At 37.2% G+C, this 23,928-nt stretch overlaps 1 protein-coding gene across 1 annotated transcript; it reads left to right on the forward strand.

Moving 5' to 3' along the window:
* The first annotated feature begins 153 nt into the window (after positions 1-153).
* LOC118267856 (cilia- and flagella-associated protein 61) lies at positions 154-23,895 on the forward strand. The gene is made up of 34 exons (XM_050694503.1): positions 154-491; positions 1,054-1,188; positions 1,738-1,898; positions 2,344-2,544; positions 2,992-3,019; positions 3,095-3,137; positions 4,083-4,237; positions 4,931-4,982; positions 5,470-5,553; positions 6,284-6,441; positions 6,859-6,941; positions 7,453-7,561; positions 7,943-8,054; positions 8,261-8,337; positions 8,710-8,886; positions 9,718-9,796; positions 10,161-10,286; positions 10,652-10,764; positions 11,094-11,225; positions 12,137-12,331; positions 12,785-12,913; positions 13,292-13,452; positions 13,958-14,145; positions 14,827-15,022; positions 15,250-15,419; positions 15,859-15,965; positions 16,715-16,780; positions 17,469-17,601; positions 18,818-18,991; positions 19,141-19,254; positions 21,187-21,309; positions 21,888-21,950; positions 22,461-22,496; positions 23,018-23,895. Exons 1-34 carry the CDS (start codon positions 334-336, stop codon positions 23,171-23,173), a joined length of 4,194 nt encoding a protein of 1,397 aa, XP_050550460.1. The 5' UTR covers positions 154-333; the 3' UTR covers positions 23,174-23,895.
* Positions 23,896-23,928: the final 33 nt, after the last annotated feature.

The raw sequence follows: 23,928 nt of genomic DNA on the forward strand, positions 1-23,928 counted from the left end.
TCTGGCAGCCTTATGAATTGAACATCTGCTTTGCCTATACTTATTATATTCTTTGACATCTGGTAACCTCAACACCAACAAGTACATGTTGCCAATTTTCTGAGAGGTTGTGATATCACTCCATTATCACGCGACGGTTGATGCAAAAAGATCTAATACATGAAATAACAAGCACAGACAAATAAAGCATAGAGTATTCAAACTTCTTACTGTCAGCCAGGATCGAAAGCTTGTCAAAGAACTTGATTTTAAACGTGTATTATTTCTTGGGTATATTCGTAAGAAACGTAGTTGTGTATATTGAGTTATTTAGGTTCATATTCGAAGTACTAGATGGTTTATACAGTAGGCCCTCGGTCTACGAAACTACCGGTCTCTGGCATTGTGAGGTTGGCTAATATCGACGATGCGCCTCATGTTCTCGAACTGTTGGGGGATTCCATATCCAAAACCTTCAGGGTCTATTGCACTAACGATATTATAAATCTTATGTAAGAACGTTACCTTCTAATATGTTTTAGCAATGTGTATCTCTTGATTATGTAGATATGTTAGATACATTGCCAATTTTCTTGTGGTTTTCAAATCTTTTATTGCAAATATATATAGGTCAAGTGTAGATTTTACAGTAGTTATTATAAAATAATGTGTACAACTACATTCTGCCAGGTACAGTATACTAGGCCAATAAAATTAAAAACTACTACTAACACTTGATATTGCTTCAAGTGGGCGCCACTATTTTCGCCCGGGGTGTCAGTGGCCCTTACGCCGGCACTGCTGCCAGGTGTATACTAGGTACCTGTCTACTACTAGGTACCTATACTGCTCGAGTCATAGCAAACGTGATGGCCAAGCGAAGGGTTCGAATCCTGCACCGAGCAAATATTTTTTGGTTTTCAAGAAATCTAGAATTCTCTGTCATTAGCATAGAGCTGTATCCATTGATGGAGCCTATTTATCCAATTGGCTAAAAGAAAACTGACCACTTACCACCTTTGGGTGAGAGGTTTACATTATACTGTTTATTTTCTACTACCTATTATTTTCCAGTGAGAATTCTGTGCTAGCTATATGCCAGCAAGATTTTAACACAACGGTTGTTGGCTTCTTAGCTGTTAGAGATTATCCGTTACTGCCTGCGATACATCCGGGAGCATGGGAGGAGTACGTGTGGGCCAAATACAAGTACGTATACCTATATACCCATATTATATTAATTTAGTTTAAAAACTAAAGCTGCCAACTTTGCGTAACACGGTTGTAACATGTTGTAGAGAAGGCCCAAAGAAGAGTTATTTATACAAGTTATTATCACAATGCAAGTTTTAGTTTAAGCTGTGAGTGCTAATAAACGAAACTTAATTTTAGGCTTAGAATTAGTGAAGATACAAAATACTTAGATGTTCATTCGTCAACATAATATATAACTGCAATCCTAAAGTAAGCTAGGGAGAGACTTATCTTGTGTTTTCGGATTGACGACATTATAGTGATGATGTTAAAAAAGACAATAGATATAAGGCCCAATCACCCTCGTTCCCAATCTTCCTAATCACGGATTCCCCAATAACCCTTAAATTCCTAACCCCCAAAAGGCCGGCAACGCACTTGTAACGCCTCTGGTGTTTCAAGTGACCATGGGCGGCAGCGATTACTTACCATCAGGTGATCCGTCTATTTGTTTACTGGCTTATTCCATAAAAAATAAAAATAAATAAGGTAATTTTATTTCAGGGCACCAGAAATGAACTCCCGTAACACTCTCTTCATACATTTACTCTGTTGGAGTCCCAGCTACGGCCGCGACTTGGTCGACACCATGCTAAAGTCGGTGTTCATGCACGATGCGTACCTTACGCACATCGCTCTCATCAAAACTGTTAGAAGTTGTCCTGGTATTTAAGACTGATATATTTATCAATAATTTTATTTTTAGTAAGACCCTCTTAACCCCTGTTATTTATGCCGGAACGTAGATCTACGTAGATCTTCCCGGTGGTAAAGTAAATAAGCCAAGTAAATCAAATCAAATCACTTTAATGCATCCATAGTATACAGTGTGGTCTACAATTTTACAGAAATATGTTCCAACTATGGGCCCTATTGCAAAATTACTTAATCTACTTACATATTAATTGGTAACATTGTTTAAATAGTATCGTATTATAGTATAGCCACCTGTCTTAAGTTAACTAAGGATTCGAAATTTAGCCAAATTAAATTATACAAAAGTTCCTTCCTTTCTTCTATTTAAAGAGACTAGACTTCTAGGGAAAAGACTTCCAGTAACAAGACAATTTTCATCTGTAGGTTGTTTTATCTTTTATATTAACATTCTAGTACTGATCCCCGGCCAGCCACGCTCTGAGGCCTCATTTAGACGTGTGACGGTGATCGAGCGTGGCATTAGTGGAGAGTTGCTGCCGGCGCTATGTGTCGCCGACCGTTCAGAAGTCTGCCCTCGACTGAGGATCAGAAGAGCTGTGTTAGTTGACATTTCTCTTTATATTTCACTCACAATACAATTAAAAAGCCATTTCTGTTAGGGAAAGTTATCTTTAACCTACCAATTATTTTTTTTTAAGGAATGGGAACTAAATACCACCCCGTTTACTCCTGCTTTTCTAACCTTAGCCCCAGTAAATCCCTCCGCAGCTGGGCGACATGCGAGAGGAAGTGTCAGATTCTGACTGACTAAAAACCACCCCGTTCATACTCCTGCTTTTCTAACCTTAGCCCCAGTAAATCCGCTATGTAGTCCGCAGCTCCGGATATGTTTAACCTGAAGTTCGTGTTGTGGCGCGACTCCAACTTCTACCCTCAAGGTACTGAAATACACGATTAATTCAGGGAAGAAGACAGTTTGTGCGGTACGATGATTCCTAGTACCGATTCTGCACGTGTCCTTCTTCGGACTAGTCGGTGGCTGTGGTTTGCCACGGGTTTGTTGACCCCCTTTCGCTTTGATCCGCTTTGTTTGCGTCACAGCGGGCTTGTTGGTGGCTGCTACTGCTGCGTAGGCGCGTTTTGGGGTCGATGTTCCTACACGAGCCTCGGCCGCAGGTGTTGACACAGTGAGCTGATATCGCAGAATTCGCCACCCGGAGTCCGACAGGATCATACTCGTCTGTGAGGTCACTGATCGTAGCCTGTGACGCTTCCATCTTGGACTTCATATCTTCCAGGCTTGCCTTTAGACAAGTTATGTCTTTCAGCAGCCCGGTGACATCGACGTGATCAAACGTGACGGGAGGCAGCTTATGTAAGTCCCTCGCCACGAATTCAGGCACGTCATCAGGATCAGTCCTCTTCAGCAGGGAGATGATGTCCTGCAGGCTCTTGTCGCCACCGTCCCTTCGGCGGGATGGCATCTGCTCTAGTTGTCCGAGCGACTGGAAGAGCATCAGCTTAGCACTGCAAACCTCCTCCTCTTTGTAGGCTGATCTGCAGATCTGCACGATGCTGACCTCGTCCATGTAGTCGATGGCATGGATAATAAATGCCAAAACTTCGTTGACGATGAGTGGTTTAGAACTCATCGTGACTAAGACGGGCAGCGGCTATTGCCGCGCAAAACGCGAATATAATATTCGTACAGTGCAGCGAAAACGCGACCGTTCTCGAGCGCGCATCGCACTGGACTATACATACGCCAGTGTCCTTAGTACGATGTTGTGATTGGCCGGATCCATGAAGCAACCAATCAGAGTGCTCTCGTTAAATGTAAAGCGAACTCATACAAAGCTCCCTGTATCCACAATCTCAAGAACATTAGTCGTCACACAGTCACAGTCAAGCGATTAAACATTCAATCAGGAGCAGGGCACGGCGTCTATCATATCCTAAGGTATCTAATTGGGGAAAATAAGTCTGGAAAAATAATGATAATGATAGGTATCCCGCATTTCTTAGAAGAGTGAAATTACTATACCTAAGTACTATGGTTTAATAAGTGTCTGCAAGTGCGAGCACTGAATGCGTTTATTGGAATCGATCGTTAGGTACAACTCTAATTTGTTTATGAGTTAAAACAGAAAATATATCCACAAATGTCTTCTGTTTTGCATTTTCGTTTCCAGCACAGTGAATTAGCCGTGGGAATCATGTGTCTAAACACACAAATTAATTATGAATCCTTGGAGGAGAACTTTGTGCTATCACCGTTCGGAGGGCTCAGGCAAGTGGTGACAGGCCAGAAATTCGCGGTACCTAAAGTGGTCGAGTCCGTTTGCAGGTACTATTTTTATATAAATAGTAATTTGGCCAGATAACATATATTTTTTCCTGAGATTTCCTGATTTACAAATTATGTCTGAGGTAATTTTGCGATAAAACTTACCGTTTTCAAGAAAATCGCGTAAAACCAATTTTTCTTCCTTCTTACTCCGCTAAATTTTTGGGACTTTTAACACAATGTTAATTATTGTGATTTGAACATTTACCAATTTTCAGCTAGATGTGAATTTGTTGTAGGTCAATTAATGTCTAATTTGACCGGACTATATTGTTTTCAATTAAGGCCATTTTGAAACTTTTTTTTATTGCATTGTGTACATTATCGGCACATAGTCCTTTGAAGCCTGTGATACACGAATGAAGCGCAGTACCTCAGAGCGAGACAAATTTATTGCTGTCAAACCTAGCACCCTAATGTTTTGCCGGCAACCAAACCGTATCGCCCTTTAACTCGATCCCAACACCATCTATCGAGCTACATGGTAGTTTTTATGTAAATATTATTTTTTATAAAATTTTTAATCGTAGTATGGTGTTGGAACGGTGGTACCGGGTGCATTTTTTATAAAGATTCATTCTGAAATGAACACATTGTTTTCATGGTCATAAATATTCTGGAAGAAATTAATTTCTATGATTATTAAGCAGGTAATTTCATGATATTAAATGACGATACAATTTTTCTTTATAGCCTTTTGCCACATTATACTGATTCTGCAATAAAGACCAAAGACAAATCAAGGGTAAGAGAATTTTGAAGAATGTGTTATGTAATGAAGTATACAGGGTTATTTGTAAAACACCGGTGGCCTCTCAGGACTATATTACTGGCATCATAGACAGCAACTTTTGTTCTACGACTTTTTACAAAACATAAAACATTTACCAAAAACAAACCTTCAATATTTCGTTGTCCTATCTAACACATTTCAACTCTGTATTTTGCTGTACCTACATACAGTTCATTCGCCCCCGCCGCCCTTACCCCGCTCTCCTCGCTATTGTCTTCTTTTGCTTCGCATAGACTTTAGAGGGTTGAATTTAAATATTTTTATTTTTGTGTGTTAATCTGATGAATTAAAATATGATGAATTTTTAAAAGTCATAGAACGAAAGTTGTTGATTATGATGTTAGTAACGCAGTCCTGAGAGGTTACCGGTGTTTTACAAATAACCCTGTATAGTAAATCTAAGTTATAGAGATACAATCATTAAATTTGTAATAAATAGGTGACATGGGTATTTGAAGATGACGAATTCAATTCATTCCGAAGTTCTACAAGAGTTAACAAAACTATAGAACCTGCAGATGAGGTAAGATAGTTTAAAATTTTATTTAAGTCGTAGCAGCAAATTATTGATCAGTTTCCATTTTTAAACGACTTCCCAAAAAGGAGGTGGTTCTCAATAGGGATGATGACTGGGTCAAAAATAAATTATTACAACTTTTCAATACAATAAAATATTCAAAAATAATCACACTCTCATTCATAAATGTGATGAACTACTTAATTTTCGATTTCTTCTAGCTAAATTTCTAGAAATAAGTCTGCTATTTGACGTCAAAAACTTATGACGTCATAATAGAGTATTTCATACAAAGTTCGAAAAAAGTATTGAATTTGACTAGTAGGAATCTAGCCTATTCGGCCAGCAAGTTTTTTTCTGTGTATGTACTTTGTACACCGATTACGGCGAGGTTTATGGATCGACTTCTAAAACTAGCAGTGGAAGACACATCCAGTACAATGAATTATAGTTATTTACTTCTTGGAAGTCGGTTTTTTTTTAATCATCAATTTTGTAATCTTTTTGGCCAGTTGGAGAATGGCTCCAAAAATACGTAGCTGAGATCGATGTTCTTCATTTCTCTAATCAAATTATGAAACTAAAAACGTGTTTGATTAAATAATTATCCAGACTACACATGTAGTTGTTTTTATAGAGAAGGTGATTATAAAAAAATTAATGGAGAAATACCTAAATACTTATATTCGGTAGTCACAATCACAACTATTCGACCAGTTATCCAATTATATTTCAGTCAGAACTCTCGATGACTGAAGAGTTGCCGCCCAAACAGCAACATATACTGGACCTATTTGATGATGAAGATGAAGAGTTTGAGTTTGACATAGTCAACATTCACACAGACTTGCTGAGAGTTCCCGAGTTTATACGATACGATGCTGTTAAGGGAGGGTAAGTGTATTTTAGTACATTTTTTTTGAGAGGGAGTATCATCCAGTGTCTTCTACTGCCTTGGGCGAGGCGAGAAGGAGTGTCAGACTCTTACTGACTAAAATCACCCCTTTCTTATTCCTGCTTTTCGAGCTAGAGTCTGTAGTTCCGGGTCGGCATCAGCCCTGCTGGGCCCTATCTGTGGTGGTCTGATGGCTCTTTGAAGTGCGCGCGAAACGTGACATAGTATAACAAGCCAAACGATTAAAATAGAAAAAAAATAATATTTTAGTCGTTTGGCTGTTTCTGACATGCAATAGGCAATTATAAATTTTCTTCATTCAGATTCCTTAGCTAATAAAGTGCGTCTCGACAGAAGTATAGTATATACAAATTATGTTTCATGGTGTAGTATAATAGTAATTAATAATGTTCTAGTCCTGCTGATAATATTATGAAACTCATAAATGGAGGGAAAGAGTCCGGTCAGGAAAAAAAGCCAGATCGAACAAAGAGGAGCAGTAAGTATTAAGTTTATGAAAATATTACTACTTTATTTCATTTTAATAGATTCAAAGTTATAACGATCAACGCTACGCTGTAGTGTTACGTCGCTACGTCAAAATTGTGAAATAAGCTACGTCGTAGCAAAGAATATGCGACGTAGCACCAAGGTAGTATAAAAAAATATTATATACAGAAACTAACTCTGTGAGGAGCGGAAAAGATTGAGGGTATATAGTGGGGGGGGGGGGGCATCTATGTCCAGAAGTAGGATAACGGATTGTTTATGATGATTTTTATGTTTGCGACCAAACTCTATTGAGCATATTCCCAATAAACACAAACGTAATATATTTTGTCCCATTTTTATGCATATTTCAGCAACTTGACACTGCATATAGCTCAGTTTCTAGGAAATTGCGAGTTATAGATACTCCTACCAAGAATCGTATAATAATTATCTAGAAGAAAAGATCACCACTTGATGACATAATTTCTTTTTTAAAGCATTATTAAACATGGTTTCAGTATCCACAAGTGGAGTGACAAATTTCAAAGTGGAACCTCAGCGGTTTCAAGGAGCACCAAATGCATTCTTACTCGAATTGTACGCTATGCATCCTGCCTACGATGAAAGGTAATATCAATAGGGTAGAACACTATTTTTTAATGACCTCTCACTGCCTAAACTTAACTTCGTTTTATTTAAGTATTGTAAACATATAAAATATGACAAAATAAAAATACGTATCAATAATTACTTTTTAATTATGTAACTGATTGACTAATTTGATTTTTAATTTTTATATCTTATTTACTACTCGATTATATCACATACCCCATCGGTTTATTCAGTAAAACAACTTTTTTATTGATAAAAAAACATTGAATAAATTTAAAGAAAGTCATTTGAGTGAGAGCCAGGCTTGTCTCGCCAGTGTATGGAGACGGACGGATAGCATGAGCATCATTCTTTGATATGAGCTATAATAAATACTTGATAACACCACTATTACAGATACAGCTTTGATATGTTAGAAGCAGCATTTGAGATGTTTCCCAATAGAGATTATTGTATCATGAGTATCCCTACGAACCAAACCTCATTTCCTCTGCTTGAACACTTTACGGTAAGAAACAAAGATAGCTTATTTGATATTTTATTGCTTAAAATATCATGATTATGAGCCCCAATGTAACTTGAAACTAGTTGAGTGTTTTCGATCAGATTCGAGTAAGCGGTGTAATATTTTAATATTCTAATATGTCTTAGGATAATTATTAGATAATTAATTTTAAATTCAATGCGTCCCTGTGATTGTTGTCTTTTTTGCAGTTGGTGACGCCTTATGGTTTTAAAATGAGGTATATTAATGAATCCTTGTATGTGGCACACGTTAACTCAGTTCGAGGGTAAATATCTATTACAGGTTTTTGAAATTGTTCTATTCCCAGCGATATTCATATTAGAGAACTTTATACACAAACAGATTCCTGTTGTGTTTAAATAACTAAAGATCTCACTAACTGCACCGACTGCACGGTTTGCGTGGTGGCTAGGCAACTTACTGCATTGTGACGCGGGTTCGATTCCCGCACGCTTTTAACTCTTTGTGTGATCCACAAATTGTTGTTCCGGGTCTAGGTCTCATGTGTATGTGAACTTGTATGTTTGTAAACGCACCCACGACACTCGAGAAAATACTAGTGTGGGGCAACGATTTTTTTAAATGAATGAAGATGAAATCATTTCTTCTTGTGGACAATTTTCTTTTGTAATTTCAGTAAAATATCCGTGCGTCCCGGTGAGGCGAATGATGTAAAAGCCCTAAAGAGTATATTAGAGTATGCTCCGCGTAAGGACAATCTCATTGATCTGTTTAAATCCACTCTCTCATCTCATGTTCTACAAGCATTTACTTTACTCAGTCAGAATCAACCAATGGGCGTCGTTGTTATTGGGTAAGTATATTAATTTTTTTTTTCTATTATGACCACATTGAATTGCCTCTGTATTGAAAGAATTTTTTATGGTATAAGCCGTTAACCGGTAAAAAGCCGAGTAGACGGATCACTTGATTGTAGGCAATCGCCGTCGCCCATAGACACCAGAAATACTAGAGGCGTTACAAGTCCGTTGCTGGCCTTTTGGAGGTTAGAAATTTAAGGGTTGTTGGGGAATCGGGGAATGGGAAGGGGGTTTGGTCACCTCGCTCAAACAACGAAACACCACGCAAGCGTTGTTTCAATGTTAGTTTTCTGTAAGGCCATGGTATTACTCCGATCGAGCCGGCGGCCCATTCGTGCCGATGCATGGCTCTCCCACACTTAGGCCAGCCATACACGGACTGCTTCAAGCAGTTATAACCGACTGTTTGAAGCCGCGACTGCGCGATGAACTATAGCCATTCATTCGCTGCCGTACACACGACTGCTCGAACAGTCGCGACCGCTTCAAGCCGTCAACTGCACGATGAAATTCCATCGTGCCGTCGACCGCTCGTCGAGCGGTTGCGAGGTATACACCGACTGCTCGAGCCGTTGACTGCGCTAGAGCAGTCGAAAGCTTTCCGACTTCCGACCCCCGCCCTTTGCGTCTAAGGTAGAAAATCAACTGCTTGAGCAGTTGGGTAGCGTAGCTCGAGCAGTCGACAACCGACAGCTCAAGCAGTCGACGCCGACCGCTCGAGCGGTCCGTGTATTACGGCCGCCATTAACCAAGGAATGTTTCATAACATCAATCCTAGCAATTCCCATGCCAATTTTTATTTCATTTATTTTTATTTTATGTAGGCCGTTAGAAGATGGGACCGCTATACGAACTCAGTACGACTTAGAACCAGAGCCACGCAAGCCGGGTACTGATGGCACGGTTAGAATAGATTCATTACTTTTTTCTACTATTCTTTAGTAGAGTAGCCAGCTACTCAACAACTACCAGAAACCCAGGTTCCTGCTAGGTGTAGTGGTTTACAACTAGTTATTTAACAAATAGTTGTTCAAAAATAAATTAACTATATTTTCCTACTCCATCAACAATATCATTCGATTCATTTTACTGAGTGTTGATTTCATGACAATTAATTCGTTTGTATTAATTTTTACTAGCTTGCCTCTATTATCACAAGGATCTCAATATGAAGTCATAGTTATCAATCAGTATATTGAGAATATTTTTTTGCATTTGGTAATATTATACTTTAAGGGTACCTACAAGTTTAAGATTTATTTTTCAGATTTTAGCGGGTGTCTTGTCACCTGTATTCGAGCCTCATGCTCGGTGGTTCATGAGAGAGTTACTACGATATTCTACGTATAAAACACTATTTTGGATTTGTAGATTATTTTCCAAAGGAGATGCGGTGAGTACCTACCAGTTTGACAAGAATAGCCAATAAATGCCGACGATGCCGGCTTTTATTCTTAGAACATGCCATCCCCGTAAAGATTTATGTTTATAGTATTGGTACTTGATAATATTTTTGCTTGATTCAATAGACAGCTTAATTTAGACAGCACGGTTGGTTGCTAGGCGACCGGCTGCAACGTGTAGCGGGTTCGATCCCGCACGGAGCAACTCTTTGTGTGATCCACAAATTGTTGCTTCGGGTCTGGGTGTCATGTGTATGTGAACTTGTATGTTTGAAACGCACTCACGACACAGGAGAAAATCCTAATGTGGGGCAAAGATTTAAAAAAAAAAAATGACTTACTATTTCTTTTATAGAGCCCTGGTCGTAATTTAATGTCACTGGCCGGACATATGAACCCAGTGCATCCACGCCAGTCAGTTCCTAACATAAGTGGTAGTAGAGATCTGGACAAAATTTATAAAGATTTGTAAGTTATATTTTTTTAATTTTCTTTTTCACTAGAATTAACGATTTTGTAGTTGAATGCCTGTTTTTTAATATATTATAACCATCGTCTACGTCACGCCTTTTTATCCTTGAAGGGTTAGGCAGAGGTGCACATTACGGCACGTAATGCCACTATACAATGTACACCCACTTTTCACCATTTGTGTTATAAGTCCCATGCAATATGGTGAGCCTATTGCCATTATACTGGGCATAATTCTAGACTCCGTGCTACCACTGAGAAATTTTTTAAAAACCTAAAATAGCCTAGTGGTACTTTAATATATACAATGTTCTTTTCTGTATTAGGGGTTGTCCATTCGCGTTATGGGTTTTGGAGCGTCCATTGACAAGTTTACCCAAAGTGTATATCAACAGCAGCATCGTGGTCGTGGGTGCCAGCCGTACAGGACTGTCTTTTCTTGAGACTTTACTGATGGGGTAAGAAAAGTTGTGCACTTATACAATATTAAAAATATATATATTAGGCGCCATCCATAAATTACGTCACACAAATTTCATGATTATTGACCCCCTCCCCCGTCCCTATCACACTTTGTCACATTTGTGAGACCCCCCTCATCCCTAGTGTGACGTCACATTTTATAATTTTACATCTAGATTTTTTTGAGATTTTAGATTATAGTTTCAAGTTCGTGTTTTAACTGTTAGATTATAATAATTGAAATGTGACGTCACGAAATTTAAGACCCCTCCCTCCCTCTTGTCACATAAAGTCACACTTCGTCGATCCCCTCCGCCCCCTCAACGTGTGACGTAATTAATGGATGGCCCCTTAGGTACTTAATCTTATTATAGTTTGATCACCAATCAGTTGCTACTTGGATTTTTGGTGTGATGACAACCTTTTTGTCTTAGTTGAAACATCCAACCTCTTTAGTTAGGTTAGACTCTAAAACGATGGTAGTTGAAGTAGCATGTCTAATAAATGTTGAAGGTTTCCTAAAGTTTGTTCATCGTTCATCTGTTAGTTGCAACAAAAAGTTGTAGAGGATGATAGTATTACGGAAAAAAAGAAATGGGTGTAGCGCAATCTTTAATGTATACAGCTATTAATTAGTGGTACATAAGGCGAACTTAATGCCATATAACTTACTATCAACTTCCACGCGGTTTCACCCGCTCTGCTCGGCTCCTATTGATCATAGCGTGATGTTTTATAGCCTATAACCTTCCTCGATAAATGCACTAACCAACACAAAAATAATTATTCAAATCGGACCAGTAGTTCCAAATATTAGCGCGTTCAAACAAACTATTCAGCTTTATAATATTAGTATAGAATAAGTTTACTTATTAGCTGTTGCTCATATTTTTGTTCTTTCCTTCAGGCCGACATCTCAATACCTGACATTTAGTAACGTGACTCTGGTATCAGAGCATGGGCTGCCAACGGTATCTGATTGCTTGAAGGCTGCAGATATATGCGTGCCCAGAGATGGTCGGTACAACGACCGGTATCTCAAAAGCGTACCGTTCTACTACTATCTGGATGTCATGTCTGCCGTTATGGTGAAAATTGACAGGTGATTTTGAATCTTATGATAGTGGGAGTGTAGTTGTATTTTCCATACAGACTTATGTTTTTTTATATTTGATGGGTATTATGGGTATTGGGTGGTATTGGTTCAATATTTGTTTAATAAGTTTAAGCCACAATATTGTTAGATTAATGCTAGCATTATACCAGATACCTTATTAAACTTCTGTTTGATTTGTTGGACAAGACTTTCAAGAGCCTTTCAAGAGAATTTTGCTTTATTTTAAAGAACTAGCTTCTATCAGCGGCTTTGCCTGCGTTCCCAAGGCCACCAAAAAGTTACCTATGTGTTATTCCAAACCATTATCCCACCCTGTTCCAAATCTCATTACAATCACTTCAGCTGATTGAATGTGAAGAAGTAACAAAGAAACATACAAACTTTCGCATTTATGATATACCTAAGTAGGATATCGTATGATGTGCTATTGTTTTACAGGAAGAGAAAATGCATACACTTAAAAGGTTGCGGGACGAAGTATTACGATGAACTAGTGTTGGCTTGCGGTCAACAGTTCCAACATCCAGATTATTTGAAAGAATCTATTGGACTTGTTAAAGAAGTGGCGTAAGTATAGAAGGAAGGACTTGGTATTGTATGGCTCGGGTTGTACTGGGAACAGATGGGCAATTTTTGATATGGGACTTAAGTAGATATTTTGCAAAATGATACAGAATTTCATGGTCATAACGATACATACATAGCCTGTCTCCCATGGGGGTAGGCAGAGACAATGCCAATTGCTACGATTCTTACACACCTCTTTCGCTTCATCAATAGTCATCAGTCTTTTCATGCATGCTCGTCGGTCATAACGGTATCATCACTTAAATCCATTTAACCTGGTGATATTTTAGGCTCCATGTTGCTTTTGAGATTTACAAGACTGTGAATCGTTTGCGTTTGCGAGAATCTGTCTCTAAATTGTATTTGTTTTTTGTTTAGCAAAGGCAAGCCCTGCGACAGAATGTTATTGGACAATCCCAAATACAAGCCGGAGACTGTGCCGATGCCTCCCGATATGCCTGAGAACGTGTTTCTGATCAACTCCTTGTTTGAAGCCAATATGTGCTTGAGGAAACTCATGCGTATGATTGGTGATCCAAGTAAGAGTTTTGTATTTTTGGTTTCATAGAATATTAACTGCTGTTCTCGGAGTCATTTAATGATTATTAAATTTAACCTAGTCCTTAGCGCTTCTTTTCAATACAAAATCGATGGTAAAGAATAGTTTAATCATTAAATGTCTTTGAGTCCTGCAGTAAGTAGCAATTCCTTGAGTAATATATTCTTTCTTTACTACTTGATTGCTTGTTTGTTGCTTTAGTGTTAGATGTGGTAAATAGTTAATGTGAAGGTCGAACCTGAATAGTCATATTTTGAGCAACATAAATTTGAATTTTTGTACCCACCAGTTTACTCATTTAAAAATACACACAAAAAAACAACACCTTTAGTACGAGTTTGCTTTAAGTTAAAGTAATCGAAACGAGAGGGCGCTCTGATTGGTTGGTTTATTTGAGCCAACCAGTAGAACAAACTCGTACGAAGGTTACAGTTTAGAAAAGGTTGCGTATGGATAAGATTACCATCATATTTTATCTTCTACAGAAGAATATGGCGAACCTCTCAGCAAAAACAACCAAGTGGTTGTGTACGGCGACTGTATAGAAGCGTACTCTTGTCTCGCCGCTCTCTTGGAGCTCGGGCTACAACCAGAACTGATTGCCTTTGTCGAGCCGTTCCCTTCGAATGAGGAACCTGCTCCCATGAGGGTCAACTGCTTTAATGATGAGACGGTAATAAAAAAAATATTTTCCACTAGCTACTTTCGCGCGGTTTCACCCGCTCTGCTTGGCTCCTATTGGTCACAGCGTGATGTTTTATAGCCTATATATAGCCTTCCTCGATAAATGCACTATGCAACACAAAAATAATTATTCAAATCGCACCTGTATTTCCGGAGATTAGCGCGTTCAAACAAACAAACAAACAAACTCTTCAGCTTTATAATATTAGTATAGATTTCCAATTTAAACTTTTACTGACCTTTGTACATCTATTTAGGTAATCGTTTAGTAACTATCACATTTAAGTATCTGCATTTTTATTATGTGATACTCACTTAGTCTTATAAGAAGCAGTAAAGACACCGTGCAACTTAATTCATTTTTACTTCTTGCATTCAAAATGGTAGACGATCTTGATTTATTTGATCGACTAAGTGAGTAGGTCTTAAAGGTACGCATTCCTTATGACGTCATGAGTACGCATCGCATATAGGCATTGCCGATGATGCGGTCCGTACGGTACGGATCAGTGGACGAAGTTTTATGAGTTTCTATTCAAACTTAAATCCGTTGCATACGATGCGTGCGATGCGTACGATGTGGGCCTATGAACGCTTACCTTTAGTGATTAGGTCTTTATGAATTTCTATACTACTACGATGATTTTCCAAATAACTCTCCCTCTTGTAGGTCGATGCAAGGGTTCAAAGTACTGTGGAAAATATGGGTATTCGTGTGTTACGCAAGTGCCATCTAGCAGCTTGGCACCAGATAGGCAGCCGCGTGGAGTCTCTGGACTTCATGGCACCTTTGATCGCTATCTCGTTGAGATGTTTCGCCCTATTCTACTACGGGCTACGTGCTATCAATTTACATGCTTTTAAAGGTAATTTCTGTTTTTTTTTGTTATATAAGCTACATCTAAAATAGTTTTTTTTCGCTGTTGTTCTTAATTTAAATTGTTTGATGAAGCTCGACTAGTTTTACGTCACACTGGGACCCATACTCAACCAAATAAATGCTGTGACGTCACACACACGCACGCACACAGCTCATGATAATAAGTCTCGATCTGTTTTTTTTTTTTTATATTTATTTAATCCCTTTGTGCAGCCATAAATGAAAGTGGTTTGGTCTACGATGGTGGTTTGGTGGTGAGTCCCACGTTCGAGACCAATGACCCGAATATATACGGAGCTGGGACTTGTGTGAGGTATTCTCGGCGCTTATACGCAGGCCGGAGCATGCATAAGGATCATTATTCAGAGGATATTGGAGAAGCGGTAAATGTGTTTTTTTCATAATATTGTCGCCGCAACAGAGAAGAAGTGAAGTTTAAAAAATCGATGCAATACAATTTTTTTTTCTGCTTGTAGATGTATTTTCAGCATGCGGTGTGCGTGTCGTGTGTGTGCCTTTCTGTTCCACCTCTGCTGCATGAAGATTGAATTGCGGGGAGGAGGGTGGTGTTGCACATAGCTTGCTGAAATGCATCTACAAGCGGAATAAAAACTATTTTGAAATTAGTATTGAATATTGTGAAGACTATAACATCCTCTTACAGACCAAGTCCATAGTACAACAGTCAACCTATCTATGAACAAAGTTCGTACGAACTCAGGCATAATACATAAAATCCTTGTTTCATGAATCCGAAAAGTAGCATACATCAGTTGCAATAAAAAATGTACTTTAAAACTGACACATGGAGTATATTTTCAGTTGGCGAGACTGTTCTTGCACAAACTGGATCCGTTCATGCTGGGAGACCCTGAACTGTCTCAGACACCGTCCGACCTGTTGCCGAGATACAGCTCTTGTGGCTTAGGGTAAGGAGATTATACTGTTTTATACAAAATTGTGAATCTAAACCATTCTCAGATCCCCTTGAACACACCCAAAAATATTCATCAAAATCGGTTCAGTCGTTTAAGAGAAGTTCAGTGACATACACACTTACAGAATAATTATATATACAAAGATACAGGATTTACGTATCTATGTACAAAACAGTATAATACTAATTTTATAAATGTGATAGTTTGTAAGACATTGTATAGAGACGTGTGTGACTCATCAAATAACTTTTTACACATATTTTTTTGCAGCTCTGTCCCTTTGAGGTATAATTATAGTAAATACGTAAACTTTATATAACACTGACCCGTTTTGCCTGCGAATTTGCGTACGTGGAATACTTAAAAAAAATCTTAGACAAAATATATTATCAAGACTTTATGAAATCGATCCACTAGTTTTTGTGTGCAACATTACAAAGACAAATGTTTCCTCTTTACCTATAATATTAGTATAGAAATACTAGCTTCTGCCCGCGACTTCGTCCGCGGAAAATTAAAAAAATTGGGATGTACTACCCCTAACATTTAGGGGGATGAAAAATAGATGTTGGCTGAATCTCATAGATACCGGATAAGCACAAAAAATTTCATCAAAATTGGTCAAGCCGTTTCGGAGGAGTATGGCAACGAAAACTGTGACACGAGGATTTTATATATTAGATAGATTAAGAAATAATATAAATAACAATAATTTAATATACTTTTTAATAATTTTCTAGGTTTAAGAGCACTTTGTCAGCAACCAACAGCCTATCCAGAATGTCGATGTCTTCACAGTTTAGGAAGTAAGATTTTAGTTACTATTTAAGTTTAATAAATTGTTACTCGAATTAACTATTGCTATAACTCGTGGGACATTAAATATATTATGCTTTAGGGCTTAAATCTTGTAATTGTTTTATAAACATTTATAACCCCGAAAGCTCTGCACAAAGAGGAGTGGGAGGAGGGTAGGGATGCCTTTGCCCTCGTTGAATTATCGTGTGTTATATTATATTAAACAGTGATAGAAGTAAGAGCGTTTGTAGTTGTAACCGTACCTACATTTGCGGCTAAGTAAAAACGAAACGATTTTTGGTGCATGTACAAACTCATTAAAACCCATACACCACCACGAATCTAGTGAAACACCAGACAACAGTCTACAAACGATCTACAGTACTCTCAACGGATCTTGGCAGGTCTGAACTACGTGCAGAAGGCTGCGCAATAAGTGTAAAGGGTCAATTGTATTTAGAAATGGTCAATCTCTAGCCTAGATCGCCGCCCCGCGCACCTCGCCTCATGCCACCATTTGGTTCTAAAAAAGACTTATTGCGCAGCCTTCTGCACGTAGTTCAGACCTGCCAAGATCCGTTGAGAGTACTGTACACCGTAAATGATACTTAATTATAATTTGAAAGTGAAAAGTCGTTAAAAATTTCGACGATAGTTTTATTATTTGAATTATTTCAAAAGATTGATTACTGATAGATGGCAACCGGTGATGAAATTTGAATCCCCCATCACCCAGTATGCGGTGTTCCCTGGTCCATTATATTACTTGAAGTTACGGAAACCTGGCAAAGAGATTCCTATGGCTATCCAGCAATGCTTATCTCGACAGGTCTGTTAATTGTTTTATTTTTATGAACTTAGAAGGTTGATAATGAATTAGAAACGCGGTATATTTACTTCAAGATGTCAGTAATGAGCGACATACTGCTCAGTTTATGTGTAATTAAACAAAATTGTTGGATTCTTGACTTAACCAAGGTGACATTGCCATATAATTGGCTTCATGTAGCTATGTTTGTTGTTGCTCTCCTGTTATGCTTATAATCCCCTCCTAATATATCCTCGTTTTTCTAATATAAAATAAATAATTGATCTCACAATTTCTGTAAGCCAAAAAATGGGGTCTTAATCAAGCCATTAACCAAAAATGCATCGAAAAAAAGAAGCCTGATGACAACAACAGAAATTAAAAAAAAAGTCTTTTGGATATCACAACAGAATTAATCAGAAGACATCATTGAAGGAGTAAAAACTAATCTTTAAAATCAATTAAAAATCATAAAAGCTCTACTAGTTTCGCGCGACGTCACCGCGTCTGCGCATGCTGCTTATGATGAAGAGTCCCTCTTTAACTCGAAAGTAGTAGAGCTTTTTCTTTATTAATAATACGTGAGTAAACCGTGCTTTTTAGTTAAATCTACAAATATTTGAGAGATTAGTCTATCAAGTGGCTTGTCATTAATAGTGGAACTACCACCATACTCTCTTTTACCCGACTGCGCCAGAAGGAGGGTTATGTTTTTCGAGAGTATGTATGTATGTATGTATAATTGTTTGGCACGCTCTACAGCCTAAACGGCTTGATGGATTTTGGCTTGAGAGGTGTCGTTAGATTCGTATTTACTGTGAGAGTGACACTGGATACATCAAAATAATAAAAAAACAAAATGGCGGATTTTTGGCGCCAAATTCGAATATTGCTCACTCTCTAGCCTGAACGACTCGTTGGATTTCAGCTTGATAGGGGTCGTTTGATTCGTATTTACTGTGAGAGTGACTAAAAAATAATAAAACTAAAAGAAAATGAAATAAAAAAGGTAATTTAAAAAACTAAAAAACCCGACTGCGTTTCTTTATAACATGAAAATTAAAAAACCCTAAAACAAGAAAATCATCGTAAAATTGAAGCAGTCGGGACCCAGTCTAAACATGAAGACTTAGTGAGACTTTGCTGGCTTTCTAGAGTAGCTGGGTTTCAAGAAACGCAGTCGGGTTTTTTAGTTTTTTAAATTACCTTTTTTTTTTAAACTTAGTAACTTGTCTAGGGTCACACTTTCACGACGGATAAGAACGACAATTACTTCCGTCTGCACCTGAACATGCTGCACGTGGTGGACGGCGTCACCTGCCTCTCACACAACCCGTTCTCGCCGGAGATACTGCAGCAGTTGTACGGCAAACACGAGGCGTTCTTCAATAAACTCTACATGAGGTTCCAGGTACACATTTATTTGTACAAGGATTTTAGAAGTAGAATGTTAGTACCAGTACTATCAGAGGTATAAGACAATAGCTCTTACTGATCTATTTTTAAAGCTTCTTACTCGAAATATTAATTAGTAAATAGTCTGGAACTCTAACCTTGCAGAGGCAAGAAATCGACGATTTCTACGAATTCTTCACTCAACCTTGGATGTCGGCGTTGTACCAAGAATCGTTCAGAGATCTCGTCGATGACATCAATGAACAAGATATTGGGACGGTAGGTTAAGTTTTTAAACTGTTTACTTAGTTTTGACCTGTTTGTTTATTTGGATTAAAAGTAATTGGAATTTCTCCCCCTTCCTGAATACAGATCAAAATGATATTTGGTACACATTCTTATTCTTGACGACCATACACATTATAACCGTTTAACAAAAAACAAGATGTGTCAAATACTATTTGTTGAAAGGAGATATAATTCTCAGAAAGAGTGCTGGGAATATAATAAATAGTCATGAGCTGGCCACTGATACTCTAGCATTATTTATATTTGATTTTAGGCATCAAAAGTTTATGTTATCAACGCCATCTATCCAATGAAAGAGTACTTACTACCTTTTGTTTTGGCTCTTCGTAATGTTGAGCTGTTTATCTAGGAGGGTGAGGGTTGAAAGCCCGTTTTGGAGAGAATTGATTCACCAGAATTCTACACTCGACTAATAGATGGCGTTAGCAATGCAAAATGATTTAACACCCGTTAATGGTCAAAAAGAAAAAGAAAAGTTGTCTTTCAATGCATTTAGATTTTTATACTATAGAATACAACGTTTCTACCCTAAATTATTTGGGTGTTCCTAAATTGGCACAGCGACCAAGAATGGGAACTGTTGTGTGTTTATTTTTTATAAAAAATAATGAGTTCTGTTTTGCTTCGTCTAGCTTATTTAAGTAAATAATACTGATTCTGAAATATGAGGGATTTAATAGATAGTAATAGAGGTAAATTACGGGATTAATCAATTGCCAAATACTGTGATTGCCGATCCTAATTACAAGAATATATTATTTTTATGGTAAAATAATGATGAAGGGGTAATATTTTTGCAATATGTGGTTGTACTAGACAACAAACTATACGAAATACATAGCTATACCTACCAATAATGTTTGGGTAGATTGGATGTTGAATAGGATGTAAATACAATGTTGCATGCCACTATTTGCAGCCACACATTGTGATCGTCGTAATGTGATCTGTTTAGAAGCACCTTTAAAGTGAAACGTACGGAATATAATATCTTTCTTTATGATTTGTTCTATTCAAGAATACTTGGTAAATGTTTTCCTTCTTTACTTCTTTGAGTTCGATTTCCGAAGGATCAGACAAGGGATTATTAGTTTTTTGAAAAAAATATCATTATTAGCACTGGAATTGTAGCACTATAAATAAGGAGCTTTAAAAGTATCTGTCACGGCTTCAATGGTAGGTGTTGTTGTGTTTGAAGATTACAATAGTAAATGTAAATGATTGATAATGATTATTGTTTTTTTCATACAAAAAATCTACGTGTATATTTGTTTTGAAAGAGCTATCCCTTTTACTGTCTCTGTCGCTTCGCAATGAAAACAATTGCCATCAAATTGTTTTCATTGATGAAGCGACGCATCGTGCGTATTTTATGTAGAGTAGAGTCAATGTTTATTTAAGTTCTTTATGTTCTTTAATTGAATTGACTGGTCCGGGGTACAAAATTTCTTATTTATTTATTTTTTACTATTGTTATCTTGAAACACAGCACTACATCCCATTAAAGCCGTGGCAGATATTTTTATAACACCTTATGCATGACTGTGGCTTACCTCGTTACATATATAGGGGCGCAAAATAAATCACTGGTGAAATGTGGGGTTTTTTTAAGACAAAGATTTATGTCGTATGTGTAACTCTCAAACACATATTTGCACTATGTAATGATTTATTTATGAGAGACGTCCACTGTTGAACCAAGGTCTCCCCCTCAGTCCTCCACGTAGAACGACAAGCTGCCACCTGCATCCACTGGCTCCCCGCCACTCATTTATTTACTTAAACTTATTATATTATATTATTTGCACAATTTAAGTAGAAAGGTGTCAACCTTTAGGTGTTGCAGAGACAAAATGGTAGCTGGAAATTAGTCCGACATAAAATGCTATTATAAAATTGCAGATACAAGAGCTACTGAAATCAAAGTTCGCCATGTATGACGCGGAGCTGGATGAACTGCAGTCCACATTATTAGAAGCTCACAACTCTATTTCTTCCATATCTTCTATCGGCAATTATAGTATGGTATGTATTTACTGCCTGAAAAGTATTTTTTCATAATAGGGATGATGACGGGGTATGAAAATTAATAATGTATTTAGTCCGTCAGTTAGGTAATTAAAAAATATTAGACACGTTTTTTTTTATTTTGTCATAACTATACGATAACAATGCTTACATAAAACGTGTCAAAGTTTAGGAGTGGGAGCTAATTTCGTCAGTATTGCGTATAAAACATACTCAAAAGTGACGTCACGCGATATTTCAAACCGAAACTTTCGAAGATATATCTTCGAAAGTTTCGGTCATATTTGTTTCCGTAAAAAATGAAAAATACGTGTCTAATATTTTAAAATAATCTACAAGATGGACATTAAAATAAAAATTTGTCATCTACCCTATTGGGCTAGTAGTTTCAGAGCTTGTTCACTACAAACAATCAAATAAAAAAATATTCAAATAATCTTCTTGAAATTTTGCTTGCATTATAGTGGAGAGTGTGGAGAAGGATATAGGCTAAATTCTCACATGTAGAATGCAAATAAAAGTTAGTTATTATCTAGTATTATTTTGTGTGTCTCTTCATAACTGTTGTGTTTCAGGAGGCACGTAAGGTGGGCACGTTCCGTTCAGTGATTGATAGGTTCGTCGCTAAGACTGCCTTTGTAAGTACTATTTGATTTTTTAATACGTAAACAGATTAACATAGTTAATCTTATAAAATAAGGGTTTTTCACATAATCATACATGATTAGCCTACTTCGAATGATCATTATGTGTAGTGCACGCAATAAAGATAGTAGGTTTTATGCACGATTTTATTCTTATTGAGGTTTTGTTCTTCGTAACTGTCCGCAAAAGAGAGGTGTGGATTGGGTCAGGAGTATTACATGAAATATTCGAGATAAGTTCTGCTGGTTTGACGTAGAACGACACGACGATTATAAGTCCCGGTATCATTAGAACTTAAAACGGGATATTTACCATGTTTATTAATTTCTGTGTCCGATTATTTCGGCATTGTTGCAAGTGGGGTGATCACAGATGATCAGTTTAAAAACTTATATAAGTCCCCGTGTGACCGGAAACACTAGTAGAGCCTTCGCGAATGGAAGCTGTAGATTTGAATTTTTTTTTTGCATTGGTGATATTATTTGTCTGTATTATTATTTCAGGAAGAGGCTAGCAGAACAGGGATGACTTTACCGTCGGTAAGTATCGTTACTTTGTGTACAACAACAACTGCTACAGTACACTTATCTTTAAAATGTATACTTATTTAGTGATTTACATATTTGAAACTTTACAGTATTTTAAAATATGATAGCTTTTTATCTGCGGTTATCTTTTAATAATGCCTACACCTTTATTACTTATAATTTGACCTAATTAATATACAAAATAAATTTTTATCGAGGATATTTTTTAAGAAATAAGTATGATATTTGACGCACATAAATATAACGTCACAACTCGCAGTCTCATACAAAATTATCGGTGTCACATTTTGAAACAAGTTTAATTTGATTACCTGAAAAATACCCTATAAGTACACATTTCTTTCAAGTAGTGCTGATAGAATTAAAATACTGTTATTTTGATCCAGCTTCTTTATCTATTCTTTCAAACATACTCCCTTTTTGCTCGTGCAGGAATGTGGTCAATGTTATTTTGCTTCAGTTTCTTTTATTATATTTATTCTTCTATACGTACTCCATTTTTGCTCGTGCAGGAATGTGGTCAAAGCAAGCAGGTGCGTCAGGAAGCAGCCAACTCCTGGAACAAGGTCGGCGGGGAACGCATAGTGATGGCCCACGTAGCGCGATACCTTGAGAAGTACTCCGTCACTAACCCACACTTCGCATTACCAAAGCCAGAAAACCCATGAAAAAGAATTATATTATAAAGGTAGGTACTGACCGGTATTCGCATTGTACCATTAGGGGTGATCACGGGGTATGAAAATTTAAAATCTATACTATATATATGTATAGTCCGTCAGTTAGGTAATGAAAAAATATAAGGCACGTATTTTTTTATTTTGTTATATAAGATAACAATACTTAGATAAAACGTATCAAAGTTTCGGAGTGGCAGCAAATACGTCAATATAAAATGTATCTAGAAGTGACGTCATGTGATATTTCAAATCGATCTTCGAACGTATTTGTTTTCGTGCGAAAATAAAATATACGTGTTTAATATTTTGAAATAATCTACAAGACATTGAAATAAAAGTTAGTCATCTACCCTATTATTTTACACCATATGTACTACGCCAGGGCTACAATCTAAAGTTGTTGCATTGCTTATTACCATCAATACCTTGGTTTCACTCACGGACTAACAGTTCAGTAATTTCAGTACTGGTCAATTTCAACGCATCAACTGTCTTTCTATTACACGCACTCAGCAAGTCAGTACCTACCTTAACAATTGCGAAGATTGTAAAATGGTTTTTTTTTTAATTATGAAGAGAGGAGTGTTCTGATTATTATTATGTTTTAATTTCCATATTTTTAGATGTTACTTTTATTGATCGATGGTAATATTATTATGTTAGAAATATTTTCCAAGTTGTTATAGCAATTTTACCTATCTAATTGGATACTTGAACAGTTGAGGCATAATTTTGTAATAGTA

This window comes from Spodoptera frugiperda, chromosome 6 (assembly GCF_023101765.2).
Source record: "Spodoptera frugiperda isolate SF20-4 chromosome 6, AGI-APGP_CSIRO_Sfru_2.0, whole genome shotgun sequence".
Lineage (NCBI taxonomy): Eukaryota > Metazoa > Arthropoda > Insecta > Lepidoptera > Noctuidae > Spodoptera > Spodoptera frugiperda.

Excerpts from the sequence above, each read along its gene's own strand:
- LOC118267856 (XM_050694503.1), top strand. The coding sequence starts at position 334 with ATGGTTTATACAGTAGGCCCTCGGTCTACGAAACTACCGGTCTCTGGC. Across the intron at positions 11,226-12,136 it reads CTTGAGACTTTACTGATGGG|GCCGACATCTCAATACCTGA; the intron begins GTAAGAAAAGTT and ends TCTTTCCTTCAG. Across the intron at positions 18,992-19,140 it reads AACTCTACATGAGGTTCCAG|AGGCAAGAAATCGACGATTT; the intron begins GTACACATTTAT and ends CTAACCTTGCAG.